Source organism: Glossina fuscipes, unplaced genomic scaffold, assembly GCF_014805625.2.
Source record: "Glossina fuscipes isolate IAEA_lab_2018 unplaced genomic scaffold, Yale_Gfus_2 61, whole genome shotgun sequence".
NCBI classification, from domain to species: Eukaryota; Metazoa; Arthropoda; class Insecta; order Diptera; family Glossinidae; genus Glossina; species Glossina fuscipes.
The window spans coordinates 613,021-637,183 of record NW_023998433.1 but is presented as its reverse complement, the minus strand read 5'-3'; the positions used below and the strand labels follow the sequence as shown (position 1 = coordinate 637,183).

General features: G+C 32.2%; 1 protein-coding gene across 3 annotated transcripts in view; it reads right to left on the bottom strand.

Moving 5' to 3' along the window:
* Positions 1–24,163, bottom strand: part of LOC119637989 (protein nutcracker-like) — a 91,066-nt gene that overhangs the window by 60,116 nt on the left and 6,787 nt on the right. For 2 of the 3 annotated variants that reach the window (XM_038034491.1, XM_038034492.1), the window contains exon 1: positions 7,092–8,563. In XM_038034491.1, coding sequence (XP_037890419.1) covers positions 7,092–7,722 — 631 coding nt within the window. In that variant the 5' untranslated portion in view covers positions 7,723–8,563. Of the gene's footprint in view, positions 1–7,091; positions 8,564–22,499; positions 22,572–24,163 lie in introns of those variants that run through there. The other variant, XR_005247360.1, reaches the window with a different exon arrangement.

The window sequence follows — 24,163 nt, the reverse complement described above, 5'->3', positions numbered from 1 at the left end:
ACTTTTCTTGTATTTTCATATTATATGTATATATATATGTGATATATACGTATATATACGTATACACATACGGGCATGTACAATATGTATATTGTATATATATGTGTATGTACATAATATGTATATATAGATATATACAGTATATATATTTATATATATATATATATATATATAGTGCTTTCCAAATCAATGCTAGTTCAAAGATAGTTTAATATCGAGTTCACCAGTATTATATCGTCTGTGTCGAATCCGTTTAAAAACAGTTTTTATTCTCGCGTGGGATCCGTGGAAGGGTCCAAATCATAACTTGCCCCAGTACAAGCATAGATTTGCTTATCGATCTACCAAGTTTTGTGAAATGTTGACGCCTCTTAAGCACAATCTTTGCGTTTAAGTTCCTTAATAGCGAAGTTGACACGCTTACGCTTTTTGAAAAACTTAATCCAAGTACTCCTTGTAGGAGCTTACTAACCCCATGAATAGCATTAGCAGAAATTTGAATAACACGCACCACTTATTCTCCTTATCTGATTTATTGTCTAAAACTCAGTCCGTATTATAAGAATTTCGTTAAAGCCTCTACACACATTCAATGTTTTCACCAATATTTACTTACGTATGTATTCGTTATTTCTTAAATTATTGCACATAATTTCAAACTTTATAAACTTAGTTTTTAATTCTTCCCCTCATTTATATCTTTATATTCTGCATCGATACCTAAGATTAAGTTTATCAAGTTGAATGTTCATTGCACTATATATATATATAAAAAATTAACCAATTTAGATTGTAACGAGTTTAAGCAAACTATTTGGCATACGCTTCTATTACACCACATGAACAATAACGTAGAGTTTAAAGGCAGTGTTTTCACATGGGAAAATCACGATGTTACCGATCGTGATATAGTATTCGTCCCGCGTTTTAATAAGCTAACAAAGGCTTATTCTATTTCATATCAATTCATTTCATTTGGTATATATTTGATCGATAATCACGCAATTTATCAATTTATCGGTTATTGTAAGGGAATAAAGCTTTAAAACAATCGTGAAACATTTGACATACGTATGAAACTAAAATAATAGCGGCTCTCTATAATAGGTGCTTGCGTTAATTTTAGTAATTTCTTTACTCGAAAGGGGCATTAATTGAGAAAAATTACTACAATATATATTAATCAAAATATTTTCCATTATCTTGTACAATATTTTGCCATACATTTGGCAAAATGGCGATATGGTGTCAAAACAACTTATATTGATTAAGCAGCGATCCAATCATCGAGCCATTTGCGCACTTCTTTAATTTTGAGAAGCTTCATGGCAGCCATGCCACGCTACGTTGGTTCATATCAAGTATCAGGTATTCAGATGGTGTCATGTCTGGTAAGTGCGCTGAATGTGGCAGAGCCGCCAATTCGAGCATCAGCAGAGTATTCTTGACAACTCTTGCAACAGTGAATTCGTGTCGCCACTTTTTTAAAATCAAAACCGACAATTCGCATATGGTGGAGCAGCATCACCATAAACTTCTACACGCCTTTGGCGGCCTTCAGTAGCAGATTTCTTCAAATAAACAACAAAAATAATGGACGCTCCGTGCGGTCATCGTCGATATACGCTGAATAAATCAATAATATTAAATGGAAAAGTGTAATTTGATGTAGAGAAATGTGAGGATCATCGAATTTAACCATTATATGTATTGACATTTTCCGTTACTTTATCATATTTACCTGTAGAAGTCGCTGATTAAAATTAAACGCAAGCACTTAATATGATAAATGCCTTTGTTCCATGAGCACGATATCGTGCTCTGTTCATCAAGTGCCTCAGGTTTTTGAGCAAACTAGTTCGTTCGAATGTAGAACTTTTTTATTATATAAATTATTGTGCAATACTTGAAATAATGGATAATCTAAAAGTGCCAAGTGCGCACTATACAGTAGAGATTAACTAGAGCAAAATATATATAGATTGAAAATAAATGTAACACGGCAAATTTAGTTCGCCTTCATTTCTGTAAGAAATATAATGAATTGGCAAAGTATTTATTCTGCAAAAAAGCTAAATCGATATAATAGGTGTACGAATTAATGCGTTACGCTGAAATTGCTTGCTTCATCCAACGTACCTCTCTCGTACAATTTTCCAGAAATTTTCGGTAGAGATCATTTAGATATTGATGTTTTAACGATGTAAGCTTCACTTGTTTATAATCCGTCATTTAGTGTATGTCAAAATGAAAAGAGATGAATATCATTCACAACACTGTTGTTTTCTGTGTTTTTAACTTGATTAACCTAGAAAAAAATGCACCCAAAGTAACGTATATGATTAAGATGGCTTGGAGTGAGAATGCAGTAAACTGTGAAACAATTTGAAAGTGGTTCGCTGGATTGCGGGCAAAAAATGTTCGTCTTAAAAACGATGAAAATTGCATATGTCCGTCCGTCCGTCTCGTGCAATAATAACCAAAGAGATCATTATCAGGTTAGGCCAGGAATTTTCACCGTACTTCGCATAAAAAAAGGCATCAAATTGATTTGTAGACCTAAAAAGTATTATTTAAATATTTTTAATTTTTTATTATCTCCTAAAAAATTCACTCAAAAGTTCAAAGTGAAAATTTGTCTTAATCTTTGTTTTTATTTTTTTGGTGTTTAGCCATTTATCTGTAAATTCACCTAAAAAAAAAAAATAAAAAAAAGAACCAAATATATAACTACCACTAAAAATTCGACAAACGGCTTATGATGTTTCTCTTGAAATAATTTTTTCCTTGTCTTTTATAAGCTGTATTATTAACTGTCTTAGCTGATAGCTTCCTTTTTTATTTGTTACAAATTACGTCCTCGAATATAAAACATTATTATGCTTCGCTACGTATTGTCTTACATTGTTATTTTTCTTAATAATTAAATCATCTTTAAGTTTTTGACAACGTATGAAATGCTTTAATAAATTCTCACGCGGTATTGTAGCGCATGAATATTGTAGAAATATTATTAAGGGCTTAAAACGTTGAGCATGAGAAATATGAGAAATTCGATTACTTTACTGCGAAATCTTCGTACAAAGCGCTATAAGCAGAATCAGCAGAATCAGCAGGATCAGCAGCAACAACTGTGTATACATAAATATGGAGAAAACTAATTCGATGCTTTCTCAAATAACCCGTTGTGCTCATCGAAATATCATTATTCATATCCATATATTCATGTAACATATATATGTTGTCTTTTTGAGGAAAAAATTTAAACACTCTTGACGTGTAAGTGATACAGAGAAAGAAGACACCTGAAGATACTTATACGCAGCGAATGAGTTTAAAAATGATAATAAATAAAACTTAAATGCATACATATATATGTATATATATATAGTAGTTTTTCAACCATTCAAACACAACTTCAAACTGTCTTCTCACAACTCGCACACAAATATGCATACATGTGTATAATATATGATATACTATTTGTATTGCATTATATATACGTATTATCGAGACAACTAGACGTATTTAATATGAATCTTAATTTAATTTATTTACATTATAATTAATTTATTTACATTACTTTATATGTGCATCGACTACTGCGAAGATACATTTCATTTACATTTATCTGATTTTATGTTTTTCTCCTCTATTTTGAGCGCCCATCGACGAACAACGAAAGTTGTTCATTCAATGCGTATTATGCGTGGCACGCTTTAGAAATCTCATTTATCATATATCGTATCACCGAAAATCGATTTAAATAAATTCGTCCGTCCCTCTAACGCAGAAAGCAAGTTAAAACTCTCTTATAACATGAAGCTGTAAATTTATAGTATATAGATAATACTAGCGTATATGCATATTAAACTGGCGTAAACTTAGTTCACTGTACGTAGGCCACTTTTTTGTCTTTGCTAAAAGGCCGGCTATCTCCGCACTTGGTTTGCGCCTCCGCTAACGTAAATGATAGTTGAACGATCTTGTGAAAAAAAATAACAAAATGATCACTAAAACTAAAAAAAAAAGAAATCATATATCAAATGTTACAACAAATTTGAGGAAAAACTTGTTTTTACTATCTGCCATGTAGTGCATGTATATTATTGGCGAAAAACTACTACTACTAATTGCACGAATGTTGCAGAAGCATCCTTTTTGCATTTAGCGTCTTGTGCATATGGAGAGAGTATACTTGGGGCGAGTTTGTGCAGTGGTAAACCCTGGACATCGTAATGAAATTAGGTTTTTCTGATAGGTTTTAGCGTCTTTTTAAAACATATCAAAAATCTGAAATTGAAGATATTCGTTCAAATTTGTTACAATTAAGGCAATATCTCAAAAGTATATGGAGCGGGCATATTTGGGGCAAGCTTCGTGGCGAGAGAGTCTAAACATAATCATGAAATTAGATTTTTCTTGTAGGTTTCAGCATTTTTCACAACATGTCTAAAATCTGGGGTTACGTAATGTCTCTGAAAATTGTCGTAATTCAAATTGAACATTGCACTCTTCAACGTTTGTGCATTAATTTTACGTGAGATTTAGTGGCAATAACCTCAATTTTTTGGTTTTGTGATCGTAATTAAAGGCTTAATTTGTTTGATATCTTGACGCTTGCTAATATTATTTAATTTTAATAGCTATTTGTTATTTCGCGATAGCTTGTAACTTAAGAAAGACATTTTTAGCGTACACAACCGTTAAATATGTGGATTATCTTGATGACCTGTCCTCGCTTCGGTCATATTTCGGTCAAGCTTTTTTTTTCTTTCTTTCTAATGTGACGAGTCCTTCAAGGCATATCCCCTTTACTTGGCTTAATAATCGCGATTCTTGTCTTAGCTTCAAAAAAAGAGGCAAGAATCGTGACTACTAAACTTAGGGTCGTGGGTTCAAATCGCAGGGCGGTATGATTTACTTTTGCCGTGCAGTAAGTACTCAATCAACAAAGGTATAAAACAAAATGATTGTGCACAAACCACTAGGTTGTAACCGCTTCCCTATCTCTTTTTTTTCCTCACTTCCTTACAACCGTCGTCGCATTACACATACCCGAGCGAGTAATCGTAGAGCAAAAAAAGGAAAAAAGAAGAGACACAAAACCAAAAAAGATATGAAAGTCGATAGATAATTTATACAAAATATTATGATTTCCACACTTACAAACCTAATAGATATGTAACACTCGTACGATTTTAACAAATTTCCATTTTTTTTTTTTAGTATATTTGATGTTATTGAATTAATGTAATGATGTGAAGAAAATAATGCTCAACATACTTAATGATTTTTCTTAACTCACAAGTCGCTTTCTAATATAAAAATGTTAGAAAGCCAATAGCGAGGAAGAGCTTTAGCTCATAAAACTTGCATAAGTTTTATCTTAGTGGGGAAACTCTGTAAAAATTTATGTAAAATGTATTATAGACGACTTAATTTAAAACAAGTGAAAACAGTATAGTAGAATACGATCCGCCATTAAATATCCTGCACGAACTCACTTAAAACAGTTATTCATTAAAGAGCTTTCGAAAATAAGGTGTTATGTGGGATGTAGTCGAAAAAGTGATCCGGTCCGAATTATTCTCAGCAGCGATCGTCCTTCGGAAAAGAGAAAACCAGACAGACAGACAGAGAAACAGACAGGCAGTCACTTTCCGAATCGATCAGTATACTTTCCTCCTCCTTGTCGGTGCATACATCCGTTCAAACTTGTACCACAAGTGATGTAGCGCACAAATATCGTGAAATTAAATAAATTTTAATCCATAAGCGGGACAATGTATTAGTTGGAATTATTTTTAAATGACCTGATGTCTTGTTTACAAATGTTTCACATTTCAACTTGATCGCATGTTTAAAATCGCCTTTAAAATCTTTTGTTAGAAGGATATTAAAATATTTGCTTTTTTCTTTTTTTTTTTTTCAGTTAAGTTATTTCACTTTTTCGTAAAGGTTTTGTATGTACTTTTATTTCTTACACCAATTTTGCACGACGAAAAAAAAAAATTTTTGTTGCACCAATCATTATCGGAGTAATTTTTTCAATCGATACCTTCTCGTTCATCCCTTTGTTGTTCTGATCTCTGCCATGTACGTTTGTATTCATCCTAAAAATACTTGGTATACTAACATACTTTGAATAGGATCGGAAAAGAACACATTACTAAAATAATTACATTATGAGAAAAAAATAAGCTGTTTTAAAATTTTATTATATTTTATTTTGAAAGAGCTAGAGAGAGAGAGAGAGAGAGAGAGAGAAGTAGACAGATATAATATTATTATAGTAATCTTTCGCTGCCAGCAATAAGAGAAATTTACGCGTTTCAGAATGTGATCGATTTCCTTCTAAAAGTATTCAAGGTTTTAAGGTCAGCGGCAGGCGATTGCAATAACGAGCTTCACGAACAATAAATGATCATTCACCCATAGTGGGAAAAGTAAGTGTAAGTGTAAATTAATGTAAAAGAGGTCCTATTTGATCTTGAAGACTGTCATCGCTCCATTAAAAGATTAAGATCGAACAATTTTGAGGAGTTAGCTTAACAATCTAAGCTTTGGGTAGTCGAGAATCGAGAATTTTCAAAAAACATCGTCTGCAAAAACGGAAATAAAGAAATCAAAATTTTCTGCCATAAAACGTTAAGGACAAGTAGATATACAAAGTTCAAAATTTATTAAGCTGAATAAAAGGAGGAAAGTTTTTTTATCTTGTTTTTTTATCTGCACAATGCACTAATAAAAGTCAGTATGAATTGGTAACGCAGTCGTATTAAAACGGCACATTCATTACAGTTAATTAAATTTAAAAGAAAACATTCTCTGCGACAGCTACTGGGCAGTTAAAAAAATATTAAAACTTTGGACTTGCAAAGGTTTAAATTTGAACAAATTTGTTGAAAGAGAACGTTTGTATGCAATTTGTAACAAAAATTTATAAGTTCTACAGCATATTCGAAAATAATGAGAGTAATGAGTAATTGAAGAGCACTTGTCTTTCAATAATGTTAAATGAAAATTTAGCGGGGAGAGCTTATAAATGCTTGCTTTAATAAGTTGATTGCTTTGCAAGTTGGACGTACCTTTGTACATAGGAAATTCACCATCGCTATGACTATGACATAACATCATCGGCGATCGACAACGTCCACGTTCTAAACCATTTCCTCCTCCCCCGCTTGAGCTAGTTGCCGATGTTGATAAACTTGTTGATGTAGCTGCAGAAGCCGAATAAGAACGAGCTACATGGCTTAAAGTGCGACGTCGTATAGTGGCAGCAGCATGTTGCTGCGATAACGATCGATGTTGCGGCGTCAAGTGTGCACGATGATGATGATGCGTAATCGATTTTGTGGGAAACGTATTCGCTAAAGTTGTTGTATGTATCGTGGACGATTGGAATCGATGTGCGGTTGAAATAACATTACTGTTGTTATAACTTGCCGGGATATTAAGAGATATATGCGATTGTAGGGGTAAATGCTGATGGCGCTGCGGTGTCGAATGTTGTAAAACATTGCCGCCAACCGTTTGATGTATTAGCGGAGGATGTGAATGTTGATGAGTCAATTGACGTACATGGCCAAGGGTATGTGTATGCGAATGACCCGCTCCCACTGCAGCTATACTGTGTTGGTGTTGCAATTGACGATGATTATGTTGATATTGATGCTGATGCTGATGTTGTTGCTGCTGTTGCTGTAATTGTTGCATTATCTGTTGATGAGCACTTTTTAAGGATGATGCACCTGTTACGGCGGAAATAGATAGCACATTTATTGATGCTGTATTGCTGTTGTGACCACCAGTAGTTGTGGTATGCGGTTGATTTGCGTTTACGTTGTTTCCGCCAGCAGAACCGTATGTGCTGACAGGAATAACTGCAGCGGGATTTTTCTCCCATGGTCCGTTATCTTTCGTAAAATCCACCTTGTTTCTCTTTTAAACAGTTTCTTGTTTCCTTTTTCGTTTTTTTTTTTAATTATTTTTGATATATTTAATATATTGTTGGCAAATTCAATGAAAATTTTATAACAAACATTTAATATTTACTTTGTTCGTTGTCATCATCATTGTTATTAGTATAATAATGCATTTCCATAAATCTTTTCCAATATGCTAACATGATAGAGTTTCACTAACAACTTTATGGAGGCAATTAAAGGATTTTATTTGATCATGTAATCACGTTAGTATAAGAGAAGGACTTCTTTGTCTACTATTTAAGTATATAGCTTTCAAAAAAGTTTTGATTGAAAATTGTGAAATTTTATAATTATTGCTCTCAAGCAACATTTGATTAAAAATTTATACACAAGAAAAATAGCATCGACAAAAATTACAGCTAAAAATGATCACAAGATCTTTTTTATCATTGTACTAATTCGGCATAGACGTAAAAAGCTTCCACTAGTCTCGCTATCGATTCCATTAGAAAAAAAAAATTACCAAAAGTTATCAAATAACATCCAATTGTGTCAAATTTTATTTAACGCTTATATGCCACTTAATATTCATTATTTTAATGATTCTTCAAATATATATGTATTTTATTTGTTTTATTTATTTATTTTTTTTTTTTTTAATCTTTTAAATGAACAATAATTTTAAAAAAATCTTTGATCTCTCTTGAAGATCAAGAACAGTTTCAAAGTTGATTGAAATTTTTGTGGAATTTTTATTCGATTCATAACGAATACTTTCAGTAATATTTTAAAATTTATAAACTGCATTTACGTAATCGAGAAGCAACGATTATGAACATGTCCGTTAATTATTTTTTAACATTTCAATATCATTTAACAATTGCTTAAGTTGTAAATGTCGGTTTTGTTTTTCAATTGAATTTTGGTTTGTATTTTTTTTTTTTTTTTTTTTTTTTTTTGATTATAAATCATTAATAGAATATAGCATTTTATTTTTGTTTATTTATTTATGTATTTGTATTTTTTATTTATATATATTTTCTTTTTTTTAATTTTCTTTAATATCGTTATATTGAATTTTTATCATAAATTTTCATTGCTTTTTTGAAATGTTTTATATTTATTTATAAATAAAGATTTATAAAACAACGTTGGCAACATCATCAAGCACCCATTACGTTGATACAGTGCTGTATATAACGATTCATAAAAAATCAAAATTTGCGTATCTATGCAAATCATTAAATTTTCCGTGTGTACTTGCGTATGAATGGTTATTTAGATCAAGTTGTATACATACTGTTACGAACAGTTTTAATAAGTAAACATACATTTGTATTTATACACATAACTATGTATACATGCACTAATGTACCTACATATAGATAGAGAGAAAGACATTTTATCTGCACACGCATAGAATAGCTTGGGGCTAAATAGTATTAAACATCCTGATATATATATACATATATCCTGTAAGATATATGAATATATAGATATATATATATATACTCGAAAATACGCGTATGTGTTCATTTATTTATGCATATGTGTACATAAAACGGCAATAAGAGTGACAACAATAAATCTTATTAAAATCGACCGAAACTTGAACATTTTAACAACTTATGATAGAACACAGCAGGTAACATGTAAAATAAAAAACAACAAAAAAATAATAGAATACTACGAATTTTATGCGTTTTTATTTTTAACCGCCTTTTTTTTTTTTTTGTATAACAATAACGATGCAATTACAAATAATTGCTACAAGTATTTTCACTTTGCATGGTGTGCTTAGTTTTTTCTTTTAAATAAAATGTAACAAACACATACAATTGATAACAGAGTGACACAGGTTGAGCGTTGCTCAGGAGTATTTTTGTCTCTGTTTGCAAGTTATTGAAAAGAAAAAATAGAAAACAACAAACAAACATTAAAAAAGCAACAAAAAAAAAAAAAAAAATCATATACAAATCCTTTACTAAAGCACACACTTATCGCCCACCGTAACCATAACAAGTCAAACAACATATTTCAATTGTATTCTGTATGTTTTTGTTTTTTTCTTCTTTTCATTTTCATTTCCTTTTTTTTCTCCTTTTTTATTTTTTGTGTCAAGTTCACAACGACGCGTTTTCTAAAGCGTTTCTATAGTGTAAAGCGATCCTAGGTAAAGCGCAATTGGAGAAACGGTTATAACGAGCGCCGAAATGAAACTAAAATTTGTATCATTATCCTTAAACACTGTGTCCTGTAAATGGTACACACTAGTTTTCAGCTAAACGAAAAAAAAAAAAAAAAAAAACAAAACAAAAGCAAAAGAAAAACGTAGGAAACTTTTCCTTGACAGAAAAAAATCAACAATAAAGGCCGAGCGAGACATATATTTCCAGCTTAGGGCGAATCTTTGATACCTACTTTATATCAATTTAAAGCTTTATTTTTTTCAATTTTTGATCTCTGGAAATCATTAACAATCGATTGGAATCAGAATCGTTATAGATTTCATGATTATTTTTAGTTTAAATTTGTCTTCTATTTTTAACAACCTCTAAAAAAAATCGAACTTAATCAAAGTTATGTTTAAAAGAAAAAAATAAAATTTTTTTAGAACTTAATTCAAATTTTAACTTAAACTGGATACATTTTTCCATGTATTATATATTGAAAACTGTTTTCTAGTAAGAAGATTTTTTCCCTCTACATCCCCAGCCATGAAAAATGAAGTGAGATTTTAATATAAGAAATACAACACATAAGAAATATTTTTTTACACTCTATAAGATTTCCATTAAGATGCAAACGCCATAACGTAATGAATATACTTTCCCGAAAGACAAATGTTAAAAGCTTTCACTTTTGTTTGTTGGTTTTAACTCTAAAACTCTCTCTTCTTCAAACGAGGTGCTGAGTAAAAGCTTTGAACTTTTCTTTCAGTCTTGTCCAACATTTCAGTCGACGGACATATGCGAATTTCATTGTTTTCACGTCGAAATTTTTTGGCCGAAACCTTCTCCAATTGCTTGTGGTCTCTAATTGCTGTAGCTTGCTGTATTTTCATTTCAAGCCAGGTCAATAATTTCCGCTCCTTTAGCTACGTTTCTTTCCAGGTTAATCCTAGTTAAAACATCTCTTTAAAAATTGATCTACACTGAAGGACAGTTTATAAGCAACAAATCCATTTGCAACTAATATATCTACAGATATACATTATTATAGCTAACTATTAGACTTAACTTTTGTGTTTGCGAATATTAATATAATTTTATATGTATGTACAATATATATATAAGACTGTGACGAAAAAGTAAAATCAATATTCAAAGTTCAATTGTGTAGGTATAATTAATATCACAAATATTTTGTTTCTAAAGTGGTAGCACTGCAATAGATATCGCTGTCAAATTTCAGATCATAAACGTCATTAATATTTCGGTTGCGTATGGTTGTTTACAATGCAAAAAGTATTATTTCCGAATTTTCCAATGGTTGATTTTGAACTTGAGGTCGTCTTATGAAAAAAGGGCACTTTTAATTGTAGTCCGATCTGCGGATCGATTTAACAAATTTTTGGTGTTAATCGCACAAAAGTTGTACAAAAAAATCAAGTACATATTGTTCATATCTCAGCGGATCTTTCTTACTTGTGTAACACTGTGGCGGTCAGAAAGCAATAAGAACCGAGGAAGGGAGAGAGGAGTGGTGGCCGCAGGGTGTGAAGGGTGTATGCCCAGTCAGGCCTTTAAAGATTGAGAACTCATTGTAGTTACGATCCAATATACTTTTGAGCTCGCAAACGCTAACTTAATAGTCTGCGTCTAGACCAATCTCTTTTATCATTGAAGCAAGTCAAAGGTCGTATATATGTACACAACTGGAGTCCAACAAAATAGACCTATGTTATCCAAATTCCCTACCGTTAATTTTTTTTGAATCAGTATCCTATGAATTATTCAAATATTATGAGATATCTTACGGGAAGTGTGGAAAGAAGCAGACCCATGTGAGTCATATTAGGTCCACTTAACTTTTTTTTTTAATCAGTATCATGAGCAAATATTCATTGCGAAAAAATGAGCATTTAAAAAATTAGGATTTACGTGTCATAAGAAGCCTTATATGCGGTGGTATCCAAAAAGAAGACCTGCATGGTTCAAATTCGGTCATGTAGATTTCTTTGTCAACTTACTATTATGAGCCAGTTTTCATTGTGAAATATTAAAAATTCAATCATTTTACGACATAAAGCTTTCGTTTCCGCAGGAACGGTTGTATGAGCGGGGATTCAAAAAATTGCCCTAACCGGTCTAAAGTTCTTGCACTAATTTAGAATGCCGAAATATTAATACTTCGTCACTTTAGCCGAGAAATTTTAAAAATTGCAATTTTTTTTCATATAACGATATTTCAAAACAAGGCATTATATGGGGAGTGGTCGAAAAAGTGAACCGATCGAAACCATTTTCAATAATATTTGTGGTTAGGCCAAAAGACTTCAGTATACCGAATTTCATCAAAACAATTCAAAAATTGCGACCTGAAACTTGAACACAAAAATAGATCGAATATGATTCTAAATCGTTCGGTATAATAAAAAGTGTTACATACGTCCGCACTAACTTAAAATACCCTGCAGCACATCGGAAGTAGGGTGTGGAAAGTGAATAAGACTTTGAAAATACGCAATTTTTCCTTGTCAATGCAGAATAAAATAAAATTATTTTTAAATTTAGCAAATATTTTCTTTAAATGATGAAATTTCATACGCTTGACTTATGTTGTATCGGAATTCGATTAAGGAAATAAGCGGTGAGTTTTCATAAAAATAATAAAAAATAAGTAAAGATATACTAAACGCGGGCCATGGAACGGCAAGTCGTGCTTTGGTCGATATATAAAATGTTGTATATTGTGTTAGGTCAGCGATGACCGATTGAGTATACCATCGCGAAAATGAGAGGAAAACCCATAAAGCTTTATGGAATTTAATTTATTTTGTCCCAAAAGAACCTTGAAAAAGTTCATTAACTTGAAAAATTATGCCAAAGAAAGCAAAATGATCAACGTATCTTTTCAGATGAGAGAACTTCTAAGCTATCGGCCAACGAAAATTAGACTTGAAAGATTTGGACAAAATAGAAGTAAAACAAAAAAACAATAACAATTATATTAAATAGTAAATTTTAAAATTAAATGTAATTCTCTATGAAATTGTTATTTTAAACGTTGTGTGCGAAATAAAATCTCCTTTTTGTCTGTTAGTTTATGCATTGCATCTGCCATTTCATTCAACTAATGGATGGTTGATGGTAATTTAAATGAACGATATGACACATATGCACATCTCCACTCATATCATATACATAATATTATGCCTAAATTTATGCGTGCATATGTTGACAGTTATCTGCATCATTAAGGTACGTTACATGAATGAAATTATTATTTATAAATTTAAAAGAGCCGAAGGTTAATATTAAAGAAAATGTCGTTTCTAATTAAAGGCAAAAGCCCAAACGCATGCTATCGAAATAATAATACTAATTATAATAATCGTAATAATAATATATCGGAAGAAAAAAATCTCTAGAATATATAATTTTCTTTGGAAATCAATGAATGCAATTAGCAATAGAAACAGTTGGTCTTCGTCGTAACTGTCGAAGAGGCCTACCTAGGGTTTCTACAATTGCGATTATCATTATGAGATAGGAATGAAGAGAACATCCAGAAATAACATTACTCTTTTATTTTCTCGATAAATAGATGCTTCGAAGCTTGACTATTTGAAAGAAATGCTCTCTTTCAAATTTGAGTTGCTCCCCAGGCCGGACGAAAATAGTGAATCGTGCCAAATGCATTCCTTGTCGGAAGGCAGGCAAAGCCTAACAGTCTTCTACCCGCTGATTGCTAACTTCTTTAATCCACTAATAAGCATTCCTAGAGAGTATTTATATATGCATTTAAAAACTTTTCGAAATAGAAATACGTTATTGTAGCTTCACAGATAAGACGACCGTTACTCAGATACGAGGCGGAAGCGATTCGAAAGGTGTCAATTCTTCTATTAATAGACCAAAAGTTTATGATAAAGTTTAATGTTAATTAGTTTGGATTTCGCCTATAAAACTATGTATTTTGCGAGGTGTAAAATGTAAAAATGTACGATTTGGTCTTTCATAGATGCAGGAAAGGCAAGAAAAAAAAGAAAGAGAGTGAGGAGGAATACCTAAGCATGGAAGAACAGTCTTATCATGTTGGTAAATTGCAGATTAATTACAGTTTAATAGTAACATGGCTATTAAACATTTCAAAAGTTGAAAGTCATTTTCCCCAATGCATAAATTTTCATAACGGCGCGCACCATAACTGCTGTTCGATTTTTTTTTAAATAACCTAAAAATAACATTTTCTAATGAAATTTTGTGTGGAACTTTTACATCCAACAGCGAAGGATGAGATGTAAATTCGTTTCATCGAATGGTTTCCAACACCCAGAAGGAAGCTTCAAATACCCCGTAAATTATATATATTTTTGATCAGCATCCAATTCTGAACAAATTTAAACAGGTCCGTCCTTTCATCTGTCCTTGTGTGTAATGTCTGCTGTAAGCATTTTCTTGGCCACTTACAAATTTACAAAAGAACTTGAAACTGACCCATATCAGTCGAAGAATTCGTCTACAACCGGACAAATACTGAGAACCCCTTTCTTTCCCGCGTTTTTCGCTCGTTAGTCATAACCTACAATAAATATATAATAAAAACCATATCTATTCTAAGTAAATAGAAAAAAATTTGCTGTGCTCACCCAATATTGTACTCTATGAATCCTTTTTTTAGACGTTTTACGGATAATGTTGATGAGGTTTACATGATTCGATCACAGCCGAATACAATTTTCTTATTAATCAAACTTTTGTAATAAATTAATTTAAATCTTTTTTGCCAATAAAACAAGTAAAAACACTACAGTTAGGCACGACCCATCTTTAAATATGGATTAGCAACTCTGGTGCAATTAAACAATAATTTGTTCGCTGCGATAAAATTTGTGTAAAAATTAAGGAATTTGTTGAAAATATGTGAAATAATAAAAAATAAAATTTATTTCAGAAAATAATAAAATTTAACGTAAAGAACAAATTTCATTAAATTTAAGTGTTCACGAAAGGATATAAATAAGTGAAGCTACAAAGCATATAAAATTTGTAGGGATAAAAATATATAAAAGAATTATTTTATGTTCAACAACAATGACGATAACAGTAAAAATAGCGGGCAATCAAGCGCTAGAGCTTTATGTCTTTATTAGTCAAAATTATTTCATCTAATATCAAGTTCTTTTACATCAAATGAAAATATTTTCTGCATAAGTTCCGTATTCTGCCAAGCTTGTTGCATTTTAAGAGAATACCGTATTAAACTAAAACCGGAGAATTGAAGGTATAAATCACTACTGTTTTTTGATCGAAAATATATAAATATATATTAAAAACATATTACTTAACGTCATAGAACTTCTGCACTCACAATTTTTGGCAGAGTGCGTGTGTGTATTAGTAGTTACATTTATCGTCTCACAATATTAATCATGATGGCTGCTGAGGGTCGCTGTTGGCTATGTGCTAAACATGTAATTGTGGGCCGCAACGGCATAAATTATGCTCTTTGCGAGCGGAAACTTCATCTTGGCTTTGCTGGTGTCTCGGAAGAGCAATTCACTTTCTACACTAAAAACCCAATTATCAAATACACAGGCACTAGTCGTAATAAGACATTGTATAGAAGTGGTATTTTCTTGCAAATTAAAAATGGTTTCGCGCAGATGGAAGCTAAGCTTAATTCAAGTTTGGAAAACGGTCTCATGAACTTAGGGAAAAAGATGCGTGATTTAGTGCTGGAACAGCATAGTCGTGGTCAATTACAAATCGAGCTTTTGCAACATAATGAGCAAGTTGGTGCGAATATGGCTGGGGCTCGGAATGACATGTCCGCAGGCGAACTGGCTATGCAAGATATGAAAGATATGGAGGCCAATTTGGTTTAAATGGAGCACTAACATAACATCCAGCTTCGCCGCTTGAACAGGTTTGATGTTATAGTGAGTGGCTTTCCTGCTGGCATTAAAAATTTGAGGGAACTTGTATTGAAGATTGCCGCGCGGTGCAAAATTAAAGCGACGTATGCGGATTTACAGCTGTTGCTATATACCCAATGGGAACAAGTTTTATTTACATTTAGTTTAATACACGTGCGCGATGCGGTTATAGTCGGATACCCTCTTAAACGCAAATGAACTTGAAGTAATAGGTCGAACCCCGAATGTACATTGAATCTTGCTTTAAGGGTAGATAATGCCAATATTGAAATGGCAAATAGCTTGAAATGCCTGGAGACGATTATCGATGATAAGCTATGCTTTGATGCACACCTAAAAAATATAGTTGTGCGCCTGAAGTTGATGGAATTCCATCATGTGTATTTAAATCTTGTGCTGTCGGGCTATGCGGTATTATCTCAAAGATTTTTAATCAGTTCTTGAATATAGGTGTTTTTCGTTTGTGTTGGAAGACTAGTTTCCTTATTCCTATTCACAAAAGTGGCAGTAGACAACTTGTAGAGAGCTACAGAAGCATTGCCAAGTTGAGTGTCTTGCCTAAACTGTTCGAGCGAATTGTAACCCAGCATTTAGCCTTTGCCATCAAATTGTATATTTCTCGTCTCCAACTTGGCTTTCGAAAAGGAATATCTAAGGTCACCATTCTGTTAGAGTTCACTTGCCATGTTTTCATGGTTTTTTCTAGTGGCTCTCGCACTGATGTCATATACATTGATTTTAGCAAAGCGTTTCATTTGGTTAACCATAAACTACTCATCTTTAAACTCCAAGAATCTGGGTTCCCTTTCTATTTAGTGGAATGGTTAAGCTCTTATCTGCACAATAGATCATTTAGGGTTTTACTTAACTTCATTACCTCGGATGAATTCCCCGTGACGTCTGGCGTATCACATCAGCTTCAAAGTAACTTAAATAATTAGGTTGCATGTTGATCTTTGAATTGTTTGAAATTAAATCTAAATAAATGTAAGAAGCTTTCTTTTTTCAAGAAGGAAGTCATCCATTACTCAGTATTTCATTGATTCGCACAAGTTGGAGGACGTCGATTCGTTTGCAGATTTCGGCGTTATATTTGACCATAGATTACGTTTTAACTTGCATATCGAGCTCTCGTTAAACAAACCTAGGTCCGCCCTTGGTTTTATAAGAGAGTGGTCCAAAGAGCTTGATGATCCTTACATCACGAAAAAGCTGTACATGCGTTTGGTTAGACCTATACTCGAGTATACCTCTGTTGTGTGGTCTCCTTCATATAAGTACTATTTAGATTCAATTGAATCTGTTCAAAAGCAATTCTTGCTGTTTGCCCTTAGGAATTTGGGTTGGGACCCGATTGCCTCTCTTCCTCCCTACGAAATTAGGTGGCTTCTGCTGTCCTTATTGTCTCTTGAGAAACGTAGCTTTGTTCTTGGCGTTTCCTTTGTAATCAAAGTAATAAATGGTACTATTGAGATATGCTTTAATGTCCTTAATCGCTTCTCTAAGCACATTATGTTGACGAAGCTTACTCAATGTAAATACAAGCTGTCAATATAGATGAGCTGTTTAACCCGCTCAGAGTTGTTGGCAGAAACCTAAATGATGTCTATCACTTATTCTTATTATCAGACTTTTTAAAGTTCATTAAAGCAACTTTGCTTAATATGCGCGATTTACCTATGTCATACTTAAACTAACATTTCATTCTAAATATCTCATTTTTTTTATTTAAAATCATATTGTGTTGTTAACGTGTCGGCTGCCAAGCTTATGCATGTTTTTAATGATTCAGGGGTTCACTTGCAACCTGGATCTGTTCTTGCTGCGGGTGTGCTTCTGTGCTAGCTGTGTACATTCCTTTTTTTTTATTTTTTTATTTTTTTTTCTTTCTTTTTATTTATTTATGCATGAATTATTATTTTTAACTTTTTAATTTATTTTTAACTTACTTTGTTATTGTTATTCTTTTTATTGTATACTAGTTTTTAAAACAATTCGTATAAGATTTTCACTTAAAATGCACTGAATTCGACTGCAATTTTTTTTAGTTCAATTTCATGTATAAATGGGTAAAATAAAACATAAATAAAATAAATAAAAATATATATAAATCCCGTGTGTTCTCGGGCCAATTTCTTATTTAGAAGGTTTCATTCCTTGAATGTCTATATGCACATTCTAATAAAACTTAGAGTGGTCAAAGCTTTAATTATGCCACTTATAATATATGCCGTAGAAGTTTATAGTTCCACGAACACTTCGAACCTAAGGAAATAAGGACTATTATGTATTCGTATAGTCAGATTTCTATTCTCCTACATTTTCTGCTTTATTCTGTTTTCTTCATTTTATTAAAGTAAGACTTCTTCTTAACCTCTACAACATTATTCTACGGCAGGTGTCAAAGAATTTTTTAACAGGTCTTTTCGTAAGAGCCTTCTGTTAATTCCTTTACGTTGCCAGTTACGTGTTCTTTTGATCGAACCCTTTCAGGTAAGAGTGATAAGAATTTATAATTCCCTGCCTAAGGAGTTGCGACAAGTTATATGCTCTTATCTCACTTACAAACGTAAGCTTTTAATCTTCGCCACTAATAATGGAATTAACTAGTGGACTAGTTACTTAGTATTAGGATGCTGATGTGGTAGCGGCATGGGTCATTCCCTTGCATAATACTTTAGTTACAGTCTTGGTCCCTGTTTCTTTTTGCAATTTTTTGTTTTATTTACCTTCAATTTCAATTTCTTCTCCTTTCTATTGCTTAACATTTTTTTTAGTTTGCTTTATTATTGCATCCATGTCAGACATTGTAATCTATTATAATAGGCCTTGATGGCGTTGAGATTACATAAATGTCAATAAATAAATAAAAGAAAGGAAAAAATATACGTATATACGAAATAAAAGACATGTAGACAGAAATATAAGTGTATGTTATTTTATATTGGTGGAGGCTATTCTTTTTCTATTTTCCTCCTATTATATTTTACAGTTATCTCTTAATTACAGAATGAAGATATTTCAACTCAAAAATATCACAAATCTCCAGGTGGACAGTAAAATAGGCATATATACAGAAAATTTTAAATAATTCAAGCTTTTGTACTCAAAAGTAACAGTTTTTATAGAAATCAATTCAGACTGTTCACAGCTGTTGAGTCTCTATTTATCTAGGCACAAATAGTCTCTACTGGGACTTTATATCATTTTTTTTTTGTGTCTTTTTCCCACAATTTTTTTCTATTGCCATAGGAAACTTTACGCTTTAGTTTTTCCGAAAGAAAGGGGCCGGGAGAGTGACGTGGCCATTCAATTACACCTAAGTTGTTCTCCCGCAGTCACATTTCCAGCAAATTGGATGAATCTTTCAGATTAATAAGCTGCTGAAATTTGCATAGCAGTGGCACACCTTCGTCTGCATAAGGTAGCATTAAAATTTCCAACAAGTTTTTATGTACAAATTTATCTATGAGATGTATCGAAGCGATACCTTGCTAAGAAAAATAACCCCACAGCATAAGGATTCCTTCGCCATGCCTCAATGATTTTTAGCAAATCTACTGTGAAATACTCTTCCTTTTAACTGACGTACAAGAAGTGTTCAAAAATAAGTTGAATTTTTAGCAGGTTCGGAGCAAAGTTTGATGCCATTACTTTCATGCCAAAAATATCTGAAAAGATTGCATGGCATGAGCCAAACGATATGACGACATCCTCCGCAAATTGTCCAATAGTTATTCAACTATTCTACATAACAATTTTCCTCATTGCTTTAACATTTTCATCGGTGGTTGACTTCCTGGAGCATTCTAACGGACATCGCCATTAATATGTTTTCGACCTTCTGTAAAGAGCTTGTACTACTTATAAACATTATTTTTTGCTTAAAGTGGAATTCACACATGTCTCCATTATCATTTTAAATGAGTTAGAGCACTTAATTTTATTTTTTTTCTTCATCAATTTTCTTCGATAGCAAAAAAAATCGTCAAGCCCATCTTTATATGTGTCATAAACAAACTAAAAATATAAATGTAATAATGTAGCCCCCAAAATTTGAAGTCATCTTTTTTTAGCTCTCCTCGTACAGATGTATATGGCAAAAATATTTTGAACTATCAAATAAAATGTGAGTTTTATTTAAAAGGAAACAAAAAAACATGGAGCTTATCACGGAAAGGTTATTTTGAATCTTAATCATCCTAATTCTTAAAGGCATACAACCCAAAGATAAACAGACTACAATTAGTGCAGTCTGATTATTTGCCACAATTTTCTTCTTTTCAGTTAGGCTAGAAATAAAGCCAATTCGATTACATTGCTTAATTCTCTCTATTTGACATTAAATATACTAGTCTCTAGTTAAATAAGATTTTCCATAAAGCAGACAAAAACAAGCACATCCTTCCATAAGAGACGAACACTAAAAACATTAACAAATACATTACAATTATAACTACTTGAACAAATAAACCAAGTGGGACAAAACCCAATTTTCAATTTGACATTCAAAACCATAGCATATATGGCTTTGAACGATGATGATAATAATAATGACAATGATAATAATGATTATTCTAATTATTATGTCAATTGTTATTAATATCACAAAAACAACTGAAGAGAAAGTTGGAATTAAGTACAAACTAAGAAGAAAGCCAAAAAAAGGCCAAAAAAGGAAAAAACTACTCAAAACAGTAAAAAAATATCCTTACCCTCGAGCGTATAGTCAAAATCAGAATATACATAAAAATTGCAAATAGAACGAACTCTTGTTCAAGCTTACACTAGAATACTATACAATGACAACAAAAATAGCAGAAAGCTTTTGCTTATTTTGCATAGTAGTAGTTTTAACAGCGGCAGTAAGAGAAAGCTTAGAGAGATAAAGCTTAAAATTGCGGAAATTTTTTTAAAAAAATTTAAAAAAAAAATCGTCATCTACGCAACGCGAATCAAACGGAAATGGGCATTATTTACGCGAAACTTATACATGTAAGCGTAAACAATGAAATGATCGAAAATGTTTATCGCAGTATTGGAATTCACAATTTACTATACAAAGTTTTTTACAAAAACTAAATAAATAAATAAATACAATTAGTAGGAAAGTTACATTCGACTGAGGCCGAATCTCGCATATTCATCACGATTGGAAATATTTAGCACCCCATGCTTTTATTTATGATTATAAAAAATTCAATGGGATAAAATTGATATTTCACCTTTTAATTCAGTAAAAGGTGTTGTTAAAAAAAAATTAGTTTAGCATGTCGCGACATTGAAATTAACAGCTGAACTTAGCTTGTCACATTCTGTTCTCTCTTTTTTCCGAAGTCCGTTTATTTGATATAAACCATAGCGGTGGCGTTGCTAAAAAAAATTAATCCACAACATCGGTTTGTCCACACTCATTTTAGAATTAACGCGCCTTCAGACAGATAATATATCTTCAGCATAAAACCTCAAAAAAAAAGACAAAATTTAATCACTTATAATTTTATGGGAGCATTACTGACTTTTTTCATTTTTGTACATAAACAGTAGGTGTTTCTGAACAGTAAATGTAGAAAATTTCAGACTTCCAACTCTCATAAATTGTAGATAATTAGCAGAACCTCACCAAATTTTTGCGTAGAGAAACAAAGTTGAGTTCAATTTACATTTTACTGCGGCCGTGTGCTCTGACCAATTTGGCTCATTTTCAATATGAAGCTGTGTACAAGAATTTGCAATGCTTCTGCCAAATTTTAAGTCGATCATTTCATTTTTGAGGCCTTCGTTTAGATAGGCAGGCGGACAGACGGACATAATTAAATCGATTTAGAATTTGATGTTGATCAAGGATGTAAATACTTCTCTATAATAAATCTCTGAAGATTCGCTCGGGGCGTGGCAATCGTTTTGGTAAATTGAACATACCCTCATCTTTGAACCTTGTGATGGCTATAAAAATAAATTGGAAGAGATGGTAAAGGCAAACGGACAGATTGATTAAGGAAATGATTTTGAATTTTTCCTCGAATGAAAAATGCAATGCAATGTTCGCGTTTTTCCAAATGCAAGAAAATGCGCTGAAAATAGTCCAAATCCGAGGACCATCTTTTCACATTTGAGAATGGGTAAAAAACATTTAGTTCAAGTGAAGAATTATATTAAGACATTAATACATGAAAGCCAGTTTTTTAAAAATCGAAAAAGAAAAAAATCAAAACAACATTTATCCTAATTTTTTCCTGTAAATTTAAGCATAACTTTCTTAGATAGTATATAATTTGCTTTCGTTTTACTATAGTTACTAATATTTCGTATATAGTTCTTTACCAAAGGGTTACGTATCCGTTACGTCAATTATAGATAATTTTGTTAGTGTAGTTAGTTATAAATCGCGAAATGAGTGGAACCCATTCTGATTCGTTCGTAGCAATTCGAAATTGTTTTTAATCATTGGTGCGACTTACCTTCTTTAATATTTGTGCTATTAGCAAAGTTTGGACACGGAATTGAGCGCGCAGCACACAACTCAGGTGAATCTATGAAGAAATACATACGAAAATAAAATAAAATAAAAACCGCAAAACAAAACACGAAATATGACAAAAATTTAAATAGAAAATTCAAATTAGAGCAAATTAAACGAAAACCTTGCAATAACCATTAAGTCCAGTCATTTTTGATAGCTTAAACTCGCACAAACACAATTTATTATCATGATTTTTGTACATTATACAAAATAGGTTGTGTAGGTGAGAAACTTTTTTACCCAAAAATCAAAGAAGAAGAAGAAGGTTTAGGTAAACTACGCTGGCCGTTTGTAGACTAGAACGTGCTCCATTATTACTGAGTGCGATTATTTTCGTTGAACTTGTCTAAAAAGTTTTTTCTCAACACACTATTGAACTAACTAAATTTTATCAAATTGTCTTAAACGATTGTTATTTTTAAAACTTAAGAAAAGTTGTAGTCATTGCTTAGTGCAACCGATCATATCTATGCATAAATTTATAACCATGTGTCCTCATAGAACCCTTTCTATACGCCTTAGTCAATAATCTGTAGTTGATTTTCTGAATTTTAGAAGAAGATAAACTTTTAATGACAACTTGACAAATTAAGAATATTAAGGGATGTTCCATGAAGATCTTCCATATCTTCGCGATACATGCATGTTATGCTTTTTTTATGTACAGTCAGAAGTCACCGCTCGCGCGCAGATATTCTTCTGATTCTTAAAGACCTTCAAAAATCTGAACGTTTCATTACTTCAATTGTTCGGTGACGCAAGATGCAAGGTTTACATTTAGTGACGCTTTCGCCGAAACAATTCAATCCGTCTGCTCTGAGTATACCCAATGATCGCTACTATTTCCTTGAAATAAGATACCGTTTGCGCTCGGCATCTGCCAAGCAATAATTTATGTTCGGAGTCAGGTCGAACGATTCGTTTTGCTTTTCTAACCGCAGTTCTCTTTCGTACCCTTCACAGTCATGATCTTCTTCAATGTTAATTGCATTTTCGGAAATGTTTGAGCCGTCTGCCGCGTTTTAATCATTCTATTTTTTGATTCAACTTCCTGGCATGACAAGCTTCACCCCTTTAGATTGTCCAAAATCTAAACCTCAGGTTATGTGCCTCTCAAGGTTTGGCTTTCTTAGTTATCTTCAAATATGCAGCTATGTGGCCAGTGTTGGAATAATATCAAATTTCTATAGCTGAGTTGAGCCAACCAGTGCTAGTTAACTGAAAAAAACGAGGCAAGTTTCGGAAATCAAAAGCTCCAAGATGTAATATCACAAAGAACAGATATAGATCGATATATTTATCTCTAATATTCAAAACGTAGTTCAATTTCGTAAATGCCACGAATGTCATGGAATACTTTCACAACATTTCGGCACAATTTTCAACTTTCACTTAGTATAATGTATTCGAGGTATGATAAATGAAATAATAGCGAAAGGAACAAACCTTTGTAGAGATAGATCATCGCAACTTGTAGAAATAATTCCTATCTTAATAAAGTCTTACTGATCTGCACCATGGATGGTGTAGAATTTGCAATATATATATATATATATATATATATAATAAATATTTTTATTTTTGATCCAAAACCTTTTCTTT